Source organism: Mustela lutreola, chromosome 2 (assembly GCF_030435805.1).
Source record: "Mustela lutreola isolate mMusLut2 chromosome 2, mMusLut2.pri, whole genome shotgun sequence".
Taxonomy (NCBI): domain Eukaryota; kingdom Metazoa; phylum Chordata; class Mammalia; order Carnivora; family Mustelidae; genus Mustela; species Mustela lutreola.
In genome coordinates this window covers 213,872,849-213,888,864 of record NC_081291.1, presented here as the reverse complement: position 1 = coordinate 213,888,864, position 16,016 = coordinate 213,872,849, and the positions used below count along the sequence as shown (strand labels likewise).

Sequence of the window (16,016 nt, the reverse complement as noted above, 5' to 3'; positions counted from 1 at the left end):
ATTCCTCAGTCGGTGGACATTTGGGCTCTCCGGACAGTCTGGTTATTGCTGCTCCTGCTGCTAGGAACACTGTGCCCGTGAGAATCTGTATTTTTGTACCCTTTGGCTAAATAGTGGTGCAATTGCTGGACCAAAGGGTAGTTCTATTTTTCACTTAAAAATTTTATTTATTTATTTATTTACTTACTTACTTACTTATTTATTTATTGGAGAGAGAGAGCAGAGGGTCAGGGAGAGAGAGAATCCCAAGCAGACTGTGCAGCTCAGAGCCCAACTTGGGGCTCAATCTCATGACCCTGAAGTCATGACCTGAGCCAAAATCAAGAGCTGGTGCTCAACCGACTGAGTCACTCAGGTGCCTCTCTATTTTTAGCTTTCTGAGGAACCTCCATGCTGTTTTCCACCATGGCTGAACCAGCTGGCCTTCCCACCAACAGTGTAGGAGGGCTCCCCTTTCTCCGCATCCTCGCCAGCATCTGTCATCTCCTGTGTTGTTAATTTTAGCCACTCTGACCGTGTGAGGGGGTAAGTCACTGTGGTTTTGATTTGTATTTCCCTCTTGCCAGGTGACGTGGAGTATTTTTCATGTGTCTGTTGGCTGTTTGGATGTCTTCTTTGCAGAAATGTCTGTTCATGTCTTCTGCCCATTTCTTAACTAGATTATTTGCTTTTTGGGCATTCAGTTGGTAAGTTCTTTATAGTTCTTTTAGATACTAACCTTTTATCAGCTATGTTGTTTGCAAATACCTTTTCCCATTCTGGAGGCTGCCTTTTGGTTTTGTCGTGTGTTTCCTTTGCTGTGCAGTTTTTTATCTTGATGAAGTCCCAATAGTTCACTTTTGCTTTTGTTTCCCTCGCCTTTGAAGACGTGTCTAGCAAGAAGCTGCTGCGGCTGAGGTCAAAGAGAGTGCTGTCTGTGTTCTCCTCTAGGATTCTGATGGATTCCTGTTTCACATTTAGGTCTTTCATCCATTTTGAGCTTATCTTTGCATACGGCGTGAGAAAGCTTCTGGTCCAGTTTCCTTCTTCTGCATGTGGCTGTTTCCCCAGGACCCCGTGTTGAGGAGACCAGGCCGATTCCCTTCCATGCTGTCACCACACTGGTCTGACTCTCTTGCCTCCCTCTTCCATCTTTTGAGGACCCTTGTGACGACACTGGGACCATGGAGCCCATTTCCCACATGAGGTCACGCAGCCACAAGCTCTGGGGCTTAGGACGTGGATATCTTTGGGGGCCATTATCTCGCCTGCCGCGGTGCCCTCCACCATGCCCCCGTCTCTGGGGAGGACTGTCTCCTGGCGCCCGGATCTCCAAGATCCAGACATCAGCTAAGGAAGGAAGCACCAAGGGCCCGAGCAGGAAGGGCGGGTCCACCCCAAGTGACAGGTGGGCCAGAAGAAAGGCTTCCCCGTAAACGTGGAGTCTCCAGATGGGCCTTCTACGTTCTTCAGCTTTCATTTTCCCGACATGTGGGGAGCTGCCCCGCAGTGTTACTCTGACATTTGACTTTCCTGGAATCCCCTGCCCTACCACATTCAGAGATGATAACAAGTCTTAAAACCGAGGGTTTCACAATGAAGCACCGGAGACTGCCCACTCCGTAGCAACTGCCTCACCGCCCTGCCCTCTGCACCTCTCGGAAGGCCCGACCTTGAACTGCCTCGCCCCTGCACCACAGCCCTCACGGGCCCTCCTTGTTCCTGGGAAACTCAGAGCCTGCCCCTGCGGCTCCTTCTCTGGAACCTTCTTTCCCCTTAGGCCACAGCTCTCTCCCCTACTCCCTTCCGGTCTCTGCTCTCACTAGAGTGGTTTCCTGTGTAAAACGCGCAGGGCGCGGGGGTCCCTGTCTCTGCTTGACTCACCCGCGTGGTGCTAAGTCACCACCTGGGTCCTCTGTTTACACCATGGTGCTTAGGAGCATGGATTCCAGAACTAGACAGCCTGAGTTCAAAGCTGCATGCTCCTTAGGACCTTGGGCAAGTTGTTTAACTTCTTTGTGCCTCAGTTGTATCATCTGTAAAATGGGTACAGTACAGACTTTGCAGTGTCATTATGAGGAGAGAACGACCTAGTTTTATGCATGGGGCTGAGGACAGGGCGAGCACCTTGTGGCCCGTGCCTCTCCACATTGCTAACGGTTTATCGACGGTACCTCTCAACACGAGAGTGGGGAGCTCCAGGAAGGCTGGGTGTTGTTGAATTGGGGATTGTTTTATCCCCCCTGCCTGGAAGAGCAGGCACTCCAGATCTGGGGAGTGACTGGCCCGCAGCCCAGCGGTGGGCTTGCCTTCAGAGAGTACATAACCGATTTCTGGTCCTCAGCGGTTCATTCTTCCACTCGTAAACCAGGCAGAGCTTAGGTTCCCTTTTTCCTTCCTTGCTTTATGCTCAAGTTCCTCCCTTTTGTTTGGTCTCTGCTGCAGCAGGGCATGGGTGGACAGCTCCGGGCTGTGACCTATCTGCTCGGTTCCAAAGAGTCAGTGTATCTAGGGTCATGGTGCCTGCTGTCCAACGTGTCCGCAAGGGCTCTGCGGAAGGAGAACAGAACTTACAGACAAAGGGCTTAGGCTGAAATCCTGATCCTGTGACCTACAGCCACAGGTTCGGCTGACACAGCTGAGCCTCGGTTTTCTCCTGAATCGTGCAACCATGCCCTCTCTCCTGGAGCTGGAGCGAGGGGCACGCGCAAGATAGCAGATGAAGGGCAAATCAGACACTGCTGTTTGAGTAAATGTCTAAGACGTGACTATTTCAGGGTGTCCCGATTCCTCATGGCACGGCTGCCTGTGCAGGTGGCGGGCAGCACCCGGTCACCCAGACGCTGTCTTCAGGGACCCGCGACGGGGCACCGAGCCCCGCGCTGAGCATGTAATTGATGGTCTGCCCTTGATGTAGGCAGAATAGCGCCCCTTCCCCAAAGATATCTGTGTTCAGTGAATATATTAGGTTTCATGGCAAAGGGGAACAGAGGGTGTAGATGGAATTTAGGTTCCTCATCAGACCTTAAAATAGGGAGCTTATCCAGAAATTGCTGGGTGGACCCAATGTCATCACAGCGGTATTTCTCCGAAGCTGGAGGAGCCAAGGCAACGATTCTCCCTCTAGAACCTCCAGAAAAGAATGCATCCCCATGGACACCTTCAGTTTAGCCCAGTGGAACCAGCATCTGACTTCTGACCTCTGGAGCTGTAAGACAATACATTCTCTCGTTGTGTAAAGGCACTGCTTACGTGTTGTTTGAAGGCGCTCAACTGGGGGTGATTTGTTACAACACCAGGAAGTAAGACGGTCCCTGGAGGTGGACACCAGGGCTTTAATGACACCCCAGCTCTTATGAGACAGAAGCTCGAAGTAACGGTAGGGTGTACACAGTTCCAGTCCCTTCCCTCTCCGCGGTCTATGCGGGCAGTCACCCACAAGCAACTCATGGTAAGAGATGACGTAGTGATCACCCGTGTGAAGGGTATTCTCTGCCACTCACAGCTAGAGCTCCTCCTGCGCCCCCTTCCTGCCCTGCCCTTGACCTTGGATGCAGCCTGGACCCAGGCATTTGAGACTTTATGCGTATTTAAGAAAAGGCTAGCCTGGCTCTCAGAAAGACAGTTTGGTTAACATACATCACACACAGAGCGGCGCCTGGGCGGCTCAGTTGGTTAAGCGTCTGCCTTCGGCTCGGGTCATGAACTCAGGGTCCTGGGATCGAGTCCCACACGGAGCTCCCCACTCAGCGGGGAGTCTGCTTCTCCCTCTTCCTCTGTCCCTCGCCCACCCCCACTCATGATCTCTCCCTCTGTCTCAAATACAATAAATAAAATCTTCCAAAAAACTCCCACACATCACACACAGAGAATAAAATAAAGTGCATTAAAAGAAATTCACACTAAAATTAATCATTTAATCTTGACATCCAAAGACCCTTCAGATTCCTCCCATGGATGGGGTGTTATGATGAACGTCCATGACTTTGCAGGTGAGGAGATATCAAAAAGCATTCCCTGAACGCTCAGCTGTAACCAGCAAGTTGCTCTGGTCAGTAAGTCCTAGACATCCGCTTACTTGCCCAGACCATTTGTCCCCACCTAAAAAGGTCAGTTTTGTCTCCTTGAGAACAGATGGGGCTATCTCCTACTTGAAGAGAATGGTGGGGAAAAGAAAGACAGTGCATGTTTACAAAACCTTGTCTGACCTAGAAAAGGAGCCTAATAAACGCTATTACTATCATTTTCAGTTTGCCCCAAAACATGGCAGTTGCTTAGTAGTTTCAACTGCTGAGTGGATGGGCAGACAAGAGTTACTTGCTGCGGGACCGTCTGGGTGGCTCAGTCAGTTAAGCACCCAACTTTTGATTTGGGCTCTGGTCACCATCTCAGGGTTGTGAGATCGAGTCCTGTGTTGGATTCTGTGCTCAGCGGGAGTCTGCTTCTCTCTTTCTCTCTTTCCCTCTGCCCCTCCCCCTGCATGCTCTCTCTCAAATAAATAAATCTTAAAAGAAAAGAGTTGCTTAATGCACCTTCATTTGCAATGGTTCCTGTTTTGGGGCATTTATTGTCTTTTTCAGCAGCCTCTCCGTGCATCAGAAGCTTTGGATGGTCAAGCCAGCAAATCATGGTAACAAAATTCTATGGCACAAGTGCCTTTCCAACCTACTACTAAACTAAGAGCAGGTACGAATACAAATAAAAGCCTCAATTCTTCAACGTTCAGGTCGATGGTCAGAAAGACGGTTGATTTACTGCACTGTAGTGGGGCTGATTAATTTTTGATCTAAAGCAAACGGCCACTGCTTAAAGCATTACTACTGAAGGGACCAAAATATGCCACCCCAATATATGTCACTTCGGCATTTTTTTTTTTTTTTTACATGTTCATTATTTGGAATTACAGTTACTCAAAAAACAGTCAGTGCAAAAAGGACATTCTGACTTTTCTTTTTCCCCCTGAAAGCAGGAACTGAATCTCTCTTGTGATGGTATTCTCCCTATAGCCGGAGGGCAAAGGGCATCTTGACTCAGAGATGGAACTGGAGGCTGAGAAGGTTGCATAAACAAACTTGGTTACTTCCTCATTAATTTGCGACCCCAAACTCAAACCCCCTTGTTTGGTTAAATCTCTGCAAATCACTATTTCTATATCTAAAAGGTAGGAAAGGTGAAAACTTTGGTCGCTTCTTCGACCCTCATATTTTTATAAGCTCCCATAGGAACAAAATTAAATATTTTTCTCCTGTCACTCTGTCTCATGTCAACTTAATTATTAGATTAGTCGAAGAACCCAGAAGGCAAGAAAGGAAAAGTTTTCCTCCCCTACGCTACAATTTAGATCAGGTCCAGTATTTTACATATGTTATCCCTGAAACACCTCTAAGGGGTAGATATTATAAGTTTTCCTTTTTAAAAATTTGTTTCCAATATTTATTTATTTTTTTTTCTGACGGTAAAAGCCATTTCATGATTACTGCAGGACACTTGTGAATTATGAAAAAGCATGGAAATTTTTCTATTGTTAGTTGTTAATAGCTCCACTCTGTGCTTTGATTAACATAGTTTCTCCTTAAAATATCCCAGTTAGTTTTTCTAATAATTTATTATGAAAAAAATTTCAAGTAGTCACAAAACAGATTAGTATAGCATAGTGCTATTTTTCAAAGGATCTATGATGAAGGATATTTTATTCCCTTTGTGGGGGGAGCAACAGAGGGAGAGTAGAATCTTTTTTTTTTCTCCTAAAGATTTTATTTATTTATTTGACAGAGAGACAGCGAGAGAGGGAACACAAGCAGGGGAAGTGGGAGAGGGAGAAGCAGGCCTCCTGCCAAGCAGGGAGGCCCATGCAGAGCTCCATACCAGGACCCTGGAATCACTACCTGAGCCAAAGGTGGATGCTTAATGACTGAGCCACCCAGGCACTCGGGGACGGAGGCACTCGGAGACAGAGAGAGAGAGAGAGAGAGAGAGAAAATGAATCTTAAGCTGGCTCCATGCCCAGGGGAGCTGACGTGGGGCTTGATCTCATGACTTGAGCTGAAATCAGGAGTCTGATGCTTAACCAAATGAGCCACCCAGGTGCCCCCACACCAGTTTATTTCTCATGCATCACACAAACCCAAACTTTGGTAGAAGACTAAAAGATAAATTACTAGAAAGAGGGGCATGGCCTTAGGTGTTGGGCAATGTCAAATAGCAAAGTTTTTAAATATTTCTCTCCCAGTCGGACTCACAGCAGAGAGGTCATGTATGCTGCATAGACCCCCACTAGTAAGCCGTAGCACTAGTTGAAAGTAACCAGCACTAAGCCCATCACTCGGCTCCGGCAGTTACCAACATTTTGCCAAAGCCCAGATTCCAACTGAAGGAGGCCGGGGGAGGGCAGAACAGAGATTGCTCAAGACCTGAAGCTGGGGAGGGGTGAAGTCAGGATTCAAATCCATCTGTCTCAACAGAAAACCACCATTTGGCCCAGAGCACACAGCCTCACATGCAAGGCTCCCCTTATCAAGGAGCTGTGGAATGTAAGAGCCTTTCTAAGTGATGCTGGCAGAAGAAAGAGACCTAACCCACACCCCGAGTTTCACATGGGCGAAAACTTCTACCTTCTAGAGACTATTTAAGAGCTCCCCAACCTGGGACAGTCTGTCCTGGGGAAAGAACCAGCAAAACACCTTCCTCACCGCGGTCTTGTCTTTTCTCAGAGTTTTTAGATTCGGCTGTTAAGTACTAAATACGGGCAGTTAGTGTCAGAGGGACGAGACTGACCTAGGAAAGGGCTGTCTGGACGGGAGCTGAGCCGGGATTCAAAGTCTGGTTCCCTGGAGCCCCCGCCGCCAACACCAACACGACCGGGGTTCGGGGCACTTCTGAGTGCTGCCCACCCCCTCACCTGTCCGATCCTGGGAAAAGAAGCATCTGGACTCTCAAACACATCCCCAGCCCCGGTGGGACTGAGTGACATTTCCAGCCTGCGGCTGACTTGGGCCGCACGCAGCTGCGAGGAAGGAAGCGAGCCTGGGCCCCGCTTCTAACTCAGGCCCCCGGGGCAGCAGGGGCCGCGGCCAGGCTGGCCAGGATGCGGAGCCTGCGGCCCGCACAAGCGGCCTCGCCCGAGCCCCGCACTCTCTCTTCCTTTGTTCACGCCGAGCGGCGCGCGGACCTCGGCCACACTCGGCGGCGGGGAGCGGCGGCGCGGGGGCGGGAGAAGAGGGGCCGCCGTGGGGCCCGAGTCCCGCAGGAGCAGGGGCGGCGTCTCCGGCGTCGGAGGGTGACCCGCGGCCGGGTGGCCGGGAGGGGCGGCGGCGGTCCCGGGGCCGCTCCGGTGCCCGCGGGCTCCCCGCCGGGGGACTGCGCGCAATTCCCGGGGCTCCAGCCCACGCCCCGCACCCGCGGCGGGCCTCGCGCCAGCTCCCGCTCCACTCGGGGCTCCCCGCGGACCCCTGCCCCGCGCGCGGCACCCCTCGGGTCGCCCTCCCTCCTCTCCCCCCCCCCCCCCAGCTGCGGACGACGCCTCCCGGGGCCCGGCTTACCTGCCGGGGGCGCGGCGGTGCCGTGGCCGCCGAGCAGCAGCAGCGGCGGCAGCAGCAGCGACAGGAGCGACAGCGGCGGCGGCGGGGGCCGCATGGCCCGGGGCTCCGGCGCCGCAGGCTCCGCGGCGGCTCTCAGGGCGGCCCGGCCCCGGCGCGGGGTCGGCCGAGCGGCTCACGTAGCCGCCCCGGCGGCCATGGCGAGCGCAGGGCGCGCGGGGCCCGCCCCTTCCCGAGCTGCGGCGACGCGGTCCCGGGGCGGCGGGACAGCCCAGCCCGGCCCGCCGCGCCCCGCCCCGCCCCGCCGGCCGCGGGACTTTCCCGGCGCCCCGACCCGCGCGGGCCCCCACCCAGCTCCCCGCGGCCTGCGGCGCCCGGCTCGGCCCAGGCCCCTGGGCTCTGCCTCCCCGAGCGCGGAGCCGGCTGCCCGGGCCCGGCGCAGACCAGGGGCCGAGCGGGAACCCCGCCGGACGTCCACCTTCTGGGGCTTGCGGCCCTTCCGGGAAGACCCCCGACGCCCCCGGCCCCGGGGTGCCCCGTGGCGAGCCGAGCCCCCCTGACCCGCGCCCTCCCGACCCGCGCCCCATCATCCGCTCTTCTGCTGCTGCTCCCAGATGCGTGGGGGTCCCCGATTCCTCCCTCCGTTTAAACTTCGCTTCCTTAGCCTCTAACGTACCCTTGACGCTTTTAATCCATTTTTGAAAACAGGTTTAAGGGCACAGTGGTTAGGGCCTGGGCGAAGGAAGGTGCGGGGCTTTGGGGAACGGGGCGCACAGGGTACCGAGGAGGGCGAGAGAAAGGCCCCACATTTCAGGACGGAGTGTGGGTGTGTGGGTTCGGCCCTTCTCGGCGCAGGGAAGTGAATGAGGAAGTAACCGCCGAGCTGGGGTGCGGCGCCGTGGGGGGCGGGAGGCCTACTCGCCCAGCCTGAGCCGCTCTCCAGTTTGAGGCCAGGATCTGGGTCTTCTGGCTTCTCCCAAGATGAGCCGTAAACCCAGCTGACATGGAAGAAAACGGGCAAAGAACAGAATGAATGGGGGATATCCAGAATTGAAGAATAGGTCACCGAGTTCTGGTGAAGACCTTGGCAGCATAGCGTTTGGCAACATAGGGCTTTACGTTTGGACTTCCTATATTTTATTTACTTACTTATTTATTTATTTGGTTTAATTTTGAAGTACACCCAATGTGGGACTAGAACTTAACCCAGAGCTCAAGAGTCTCCTCCCACTGTACTGACTGAGCCGGATCAGAGCCCCCAACTTCTTTTTATTATTATTATTATTAGTAGTAGTATAATATTTTGTAGAACTCTTGAAATTGGCCACTGTTGTAAAAAATGTGATGAAACAAACAAACAAAAAATGTGATGAAACACCTAGCGATGATCTGAATGATGCTTCGAGGTTTTCCAGATACAGAGACATGTTTATACGTTAAGTGAAAAAAGGCAGTATGTGAGTCAGACTCCTTGCACATTGAAAATGATTGGAGGGAACACACCAAAACACACGCAGTAGGTAATGGGATTATGAATGGTAACGGTCTTCTTTTTTTTATTACAGCCACCACCACCAACGGCATATTTTAGTTTCATAATCAAGAAAAAAAAAATCATCTTAAAGGAAAGGACAGATGTGCATCCATCTCAGCCAAGTCCAGGGAGCGCTTGTGATCTCCCCCATGTAGAGTTCTCAGAGGAAAAGACAAGGGTTTTTTTGGAAGGGGAGATGGTAACCACGCCCCCCCTCCTGCACCACCCCAGAGGAGAGTACTTGTTCTTTTCCCAGCTGAACCATCTCCTTCCGGAGATCTTCCCTACTAAAACTGAGAATAATTGCCAAGCATGCTTGATCACCGCAGAAAGGTAAATTCTCAGGGCTTGGCTTTTGCCTATTCCTGCTCCTCCTGGCTGAAGACTTTGGCTTTTTGAGCTAATAGCTAGATGGCTCTGACTCCCAGCCGGCTCCTCCACCTAAAGAGAACAAGAAGGCGGTCCTGGTGCATTTCTGGGAAAGATGTCTAAGCATCCACTGCCCTTTGTCTGGTTCCACATATGGCCCCCAGGCTGTCATGCAACTCCTGGGTTATTGCATATAACACGCGCATGGGTTCCCTTCTGCAGCTTCTCCCTTTAGGAGGCAGATTTACTGTGAAACTACGGAAAGCTTAAGCCCAGCTCCCCCCACCCCCACCACCTTGCACAACCTCTTCCTCTGTCATGGCAGGGGCATGGTTATAGGCTTCTCTGAAATCTGCAAAGTAAGAGATTTTAGCCACAATTGTTAGGACCTCTGTCTCTTCTCTTTCTGACTTCTCCTTTAACATGCTTCTCTTACAGGGTGGTGGTTTTTTGTTTGTTTGTTTGTTTGTTTTTGAGATGTGTCTTGATACCACGTATCACCAACAAACCGGTCAGGTCAAAAGAAACTTCTACACTGTCAGTAATGAACACTTTGATAAACCATTCTAGAAGAAAGACTGAATTAACTTTCTGTTCTTCATACAGAACATATTACTGAAGGTTTTCATGGGTAGAGGCAAAGATCACACAAAGACGTGCATTAAAATGTATTAGAGAGTCAGACATTTAATTAATACAGGTATTTAATTTCTCTGAATGTTACAATGTTAGTGGTATTTGGCAGCTTTAAAAAAATTGTGACTTGTGATTTATTTTCTCATAGTAAGTCAATACTTTTGTACCTAATTTTATATTCTTAGTTGTGTATCTTTTTTTTAAAGATTTTTATTTATTTATTTGAGAGAGAGAGCGAGAATATGGGGGATGGGTAGAGGGAGGGGAGAAGCAGGCTCTGCGCTGAGCAGGGAGCCTGATGCGGGGCTCGATCCCAGGTCCCTGAGATCACGACCTGAGCCAAAGGCGGAGGCTTAACCCACTGAGCCACCCAGGCGCTCCAGTTGTGTATTCTTTAATAATATTATGTAATGAACACAATAATTAATAGAAATAATATATAATAATATATTATGTATATAATATATAGAAATAATATAATAGAAATAGTTACACAAATAAGTTAAAAATATGTAAATATAAATAATATAATAATTAATAAACTTATATAAACCTCAGCCTTACAAAACCCAAATTCTTCCTTCTTTCTCCATTTATTTGCTACCTTCTAACCAGTTCGTCTTCCCGGAATATTTTCTTTATGCTAATAACCTGGAGGTGCTCCCCTCATCTCTCGCTCAGGAGTGTAGCCGAAGGATGGCAGAAAGAAGCCAGTATTGGCTGATGGCCCAGTGGGGGGCTGCTCCACTGGTCGGATCACTCAGTCCTCACAGTTAAGGGGTTACAACTCCCATTTCACAGATGAGGAGACTGAGGCCCAGAGAAATAAATAACTTGTCCTGCGGGGATTCGTCCTGGGTCAGTTTGGCAAAGCTGTAACTGTATTTCCTGGAATTCCCCTCTTGAGCAGTTTCAAGTTAGCACAGGCAGGGAAGGATATTTTTGTATAAGACTGAGAAAGTGCAGCCATATTCCTTCATTCCCAGGAGGCTGGGGCAGGGCACGGGGCGTTGTTGCAATTCCTAGCATTGGGGCTTATCCACTGTCACCTGCATGGCAGGGACCCGAGCCTCCCCCAACTCCTGCTGGATCTTCTGTATCACTTCCCTGTCTCCTGGGCCAGGAGCGCGTGAGCTCCACGACAAAGGGCACCAGCGTTTCCTGCAGGACACCTGCGCTGTCATCAGGTTGGAGGCTTGGAGATGGGGAGAGACTGACTGGCCGGTGGTTCTGGTTTTGCTCTGGTGCCCAGCTTGTCCTGGTGATCTCCAACCTTTCCTTCCCCACCACCTGCCCTGAGAGCTGCGTGCCAGCTCCAGACACAGGAAAAACAGACCTATACACACTGGATCGCCAGCCCCCATGACTGCCCAGGGTCAAACTCCTAACACACACACACACACCCACACCCCACATGGTGCTTCTGCTTCTCTGACCCAAACCTGCCTGAACACACCCCCAAATTTCACAGCCAACAAGCGGTGGGGGAAGCTCTTGGCCAGTCCCATTAGCTACAGAATCGCTTGCCTCTCACCCCAAACTTCTCACCCCCCCCATGCTTCTCCCCTTCTCGAGGCCTGGCTTTGCCGGCCAGATCATCCTTTCTGCGACTCCCTGACAAGACCTGCTAGTCCATCCGTCTGTCCTCTGGTGACGACCTTCCTGAGGGAAGATAGTGCTCCCCCCTTCCGCGCTCTCTGCCCTGCTTCCTTCACTTCTTACCTCTCCCCCTGGGAACACTTGAAGTTCAAAACTCCAGTGGAGCTTCCACTCCCTGAGGACTTGGTTGCCCTCCCTGACCACTACCTTCTTCTGTTCTATACCAGCCTGGGTTGCCGCCACAGAGCAGGTGGGTGAATGTCCGAGCACTCAGGCCCGAAGCAGGCCCTAAGCACGGCTAAGTGGAGCCTTGATTGGTCACTTGAGTCCTCTGTTTTGACAAAAGCCAACAGCAAGGGCAGAGCACTTGGCATATAAGTACAAGGAAAAATTCAGCTCAGGGCTCCAGGGCCTGGGGCTTGTCTTCTCATGGAGTCTGTCATGGGACTCCCTGGCATCTTCCAGCAATTTTGCATTTCCGGTTTCCCCCTTCCGGTGGGACTCCATAAAACCTCATTACAGAAATACAGACTCTCTTGTCCTTCACCCCTTCTTTGAGGGACCTTTGCAAGACTAACTATCACAGAAGGCGATGTTATGCATTCCATACTTCTGTGAAGCAGGGGATGGGTAGTATCTAGAGATTTGGCAGAGACAAGAGGAAATTTTATGAGTCCTTTTAACTTTTTTATTATTTATTTAAAGATTTCAATTATTCATGTGACACAGAGAGAGAGAGATCACAAGTAGGCAGAGAGGCAGGCAGACAGGGAGAGAGAAGCAGGCTCCCTGCTAAGCAGAGAGCCTGATGCGGGGCTCGATTCCAGGACCCTGAGATCATGACCTGAGCCAAAGGCAGAGGCTTAACCCACTGAGCCACCCAGGCACCCCGCTTTTAACCTTTTTAAAAAGTGAAGACACACCTGTATTTAGGTGCATGCCAACGCTTTCTTATTCCTGATCCTGGTGAGTCTCTTGGGAAATCCTCAGCAACTCGAGGGGCAGGGCCCAGGGCTTTGGGAAGTTGCCAGTGTAGACTGGAAGAGGTGGGGTTCAGATTTCTTCATGGGTTCTCAGGGCAGGTTTGTGTAATGAGGCCTCGCTTGTTTCGTAATTTAAAGAAACTCAATCTGATCCCTGTTTCCTGGAAGGATTAAGATTATATCGCTGTCTTGGGGCACCTGGGTGGCTCAGTGGGTTAAGCCTCTGCCTTCTGCTCAGGTCATGATCCCAGGGTCCTGGGATCAAGCCTCACATCGGGCTCTCAGCTCAGTAGGGAGCCTGCTTCCTCCTCTCTCTCTGCCTGCCTGTCTGCCCACTTGTGATCTCTTTCTGTCAAATAAATAAATAAAATCTTAAAAAGGAAAAAAAAGATTGTATCACTATCCTTTGGTGTTTACATTTGCCATTGAGGTCCTGTAGGCTTCTGGGGAAAACATGGCAGGTGGGACATAAGAGCCAAAAAAGGTTCAGGCGGGAGGCAGTTGCTGTAAATAAGGTGGGTGCAGCCGGGAGGTGTTGAGGGAGGCATCAGATGAATCACCAGCAGTAAACTGGGAGTGTTGCCCACACCCTCCGAGAAGACTAGCCACCATTTACTAAGACCCTACCCTATGTTGTCCCTCCATCCTCATAACCAGCATATGCTTATCCTGTTTTCTGAATGTACCTTTTGAACACCCTTAGTATAGCTGGGTCATTTTCAGCTTTATGAATACGCCTCCTTCCAGAAGATGCAAATTCCCAGCCTCCCTTAGAGCCATGTTACTCAGGCCAAGCCAAGCCTCCTTCCACTATCCACCTTCTCTGGGTCAGAAACCACAGAAGGGTTCACTCATAAGAACCACCGGGAGCGTCCCTCAGACCCCAATTCTTCAATTTTTCATGAAGGAAATCATATAATCAAGATCATTTTATGTTACATATCCTGAAAGTTAAAAGCATTTATTCTCTTCTCCTGGGCAAACACATCTATATGACTATCCTTTCAGATATATTCTTTACATCATGCATTATTATTCCCCTTGTTTTCAAAACCTATATTTGAAGCTTCATGAAGTCCTGGAGAAATCACTCATTTGCCCCCCGGAAGGCTTCTCAAGTGAATTAGAACATCCAGTTTCTTTCGCTGTGGCTGGAACCGTACCCTGCAGTAGAGCACTGTGGTTCAGCCATCAGAAATGTGGACGGGGGACTTCTGAGTGATGGGAAGCAGGAACTGCACTACCCGGGATTTCATTCCTGCAGGGGGATTCGGTTGCCGTAATCTAAGCACAGACTTTTTGAAATGTAACGACTGCTCTTTCCTAAACAATCTCCATGAAATGAGAGGAGTGTCCATCAGACGGAAGCTCTGGGACTCTTCACTTCCATTTTTAAAGCCTTTGTTTTATGAGCTCTGTTTTACACATGGACGTAGCCAGAGATCAGGACCCCGAGAACAGTATTTATGTTCTCACGGTTCTGGGGCTGGAAGTCTGAGATCAGGGTGCTGGCATGGTCCATGTCTGGTGCAAGTCCTCTTCCTGGCTTGAAGGAAGGCCACCAATGCTATCATAAAGGCCCCATCCCTATGACCAAATCTCCAAATCTGACCTAATCACCTTCCAAAGAACCTACCTCCAAACACTGTCACAATGGAGGTTAGGGCTTTGACAAATGAATTATAACACACCCTCCAACACACACACACACACAGATAAAAGGAAAGCCATTATTTTCCCAGGAAAATGAATCTAGGGTATACATTTGACAAGAGGTTCAAACACATGTTTTGCAAACACAAAGAATAACAATAATCAAATGAAAATACATGTTTGAAAAAAAAGATTCAGGGGTGCCTGGGTGGGTCGGTGGGTTAAAGCCTCTGCCTTCAGCTCAGGTCATGATCTCAGGGTCCTGGGATTGAACCCCGCATCGGGCTCTCTGCTCGGCGGGGAACCTGCTTCCCCCCCACCTCTGCCTGCCTCTCTGCCTACTTGTGATCTCTGTCTGTCACATAAATAAATAAAATCTTTTAAAAAAAAAGATTCAAACATAGGTTTTGAAAACAAATTCTCGCTTTCTCTCCCCAATCTCTGCTTCCACATCTCCTTTTCTTCATTTTTTAAAAAATTGAGATTTAATTAACATGTAACATACATTAGTTTCAGGTGTAAAACATGATGATTCGATGTCTGTGGAGCATCTGGGTGGCTTAGTTGGTTAAGCCTCTGCCTTCAGCTCAGGTCCCGGGATCTTGGGCTCCCTGCTCAGTGGGGAGTCTGCTTGTCCCTCTTCCTCTCCCTCCACCTGGCTTGTGCTCTTTCTTGCTCTCTCTCTTGAATAAATAAATAAAATCCTCAAAAAAAAAAAAAAAAAAGAGAAATCATGTCCACAATTAATCTAATAACATGTCATCATGCAAAGTTATAAATTTATTTTTCTTGTGATGAGAACATTTAAGATCTACTCTCTTAGCAATTTGCAAGCAAATATACAGTACTGTCTTGTTCACTATAGTCAGCACACTGTGCATTACGTTCCGGAAGGCTTATTTACTTTATAACTGGTAGTTTGACCCTTTATCACCTTCACCTCTCTTGACCCACACCCACACCTCTGGCAACCACCAATCTGTCGTCTGTATCTATGAATCTAGTTTTCATGTCTTAGATCCCACATATAAATGAGATCATACAGTATTCATCCTTCCCTCTGATTCATTTCACTTGGCATAAGGCCCTCAAGGTCCATCCATGGTTTATGGAGGCTTCCTCACGTAGGCGTGATCAATCATTAACTTCTTTTTCAACCCTTCACCCTTCTTAAGAGAAAATTATGAGCTTCTCATCATGGCTTATTCTATCTGGTGGTCAGCTCTCATCCAGGGGCTACCCAAGAACCCACACAGAGTTACCTCATCGGAACAAAAAGACACTCCCATCACCCGGGAAATTACAAGGGCTTCAGGAACTGCATGCCAGGAACCAGGGGCAGAGACCAACAGAGACCAACAGAGACTCACAACAGTGAAGAGGAGGAATGATCAGCAATCGGCAGCTTCCTTCATTTAATTCCTTCCTCTCCACAGACAGTTCTTTCTGGCTACACATTCCCTTTGAAAAGACTTCTACCAAATTCAGACTTCCAGAAGAAGCTGGTGTGTGGTGTCTTTTATGCCAGTTACCTGGATCAACATACCCGCTTAGCAGGAGGAGTACCTATGAAACGGCAGCTGAATCCTACTTCTCAATAATAATAAAAAATTAAGGCTGCATCTCATTCTCTAGAATTCTAACGCAGCTTAGAATCACAAATATACTGTATGGCTGTTTGTTCCTTATGTGTTGTTTTTTTAATGGAAAGGTTCATAAATAAGAAAG

The 16,016-nt window shown here is 49.6% G+C and overlaps 1 protein-coding gene across 2 annotated transcripts in view; it reads right to left on the bottom strand.

Moving 5' to 3' along the window:
* Positions 1-7,740, bottom strand: part of IFNGR2 (interferon gamma receptor 2) — a 28,136-nt gene extending 20,396 nt beyond the window's left edge. The window contains exon 1 of one of the 2 annotated variants that reach the window (XM_059164623.1): positions 7,518-7,740. In XM_059164623.1, the coding sequence (XP_059020606.1) occupies positions 7,518-7,611 (94 nt within the window). In that variant the 5' untranslated portion in view covers positions 7,612-7,740. The remainder of the gene's footprint in view (positions 1-7,517) is intronic. The other variant, XM_059164624.1, reaches the window with a different exon arrangement.
* Between the last annotated feature and the right edge of the window lie 8,276 nt (positions 7,741-16,016).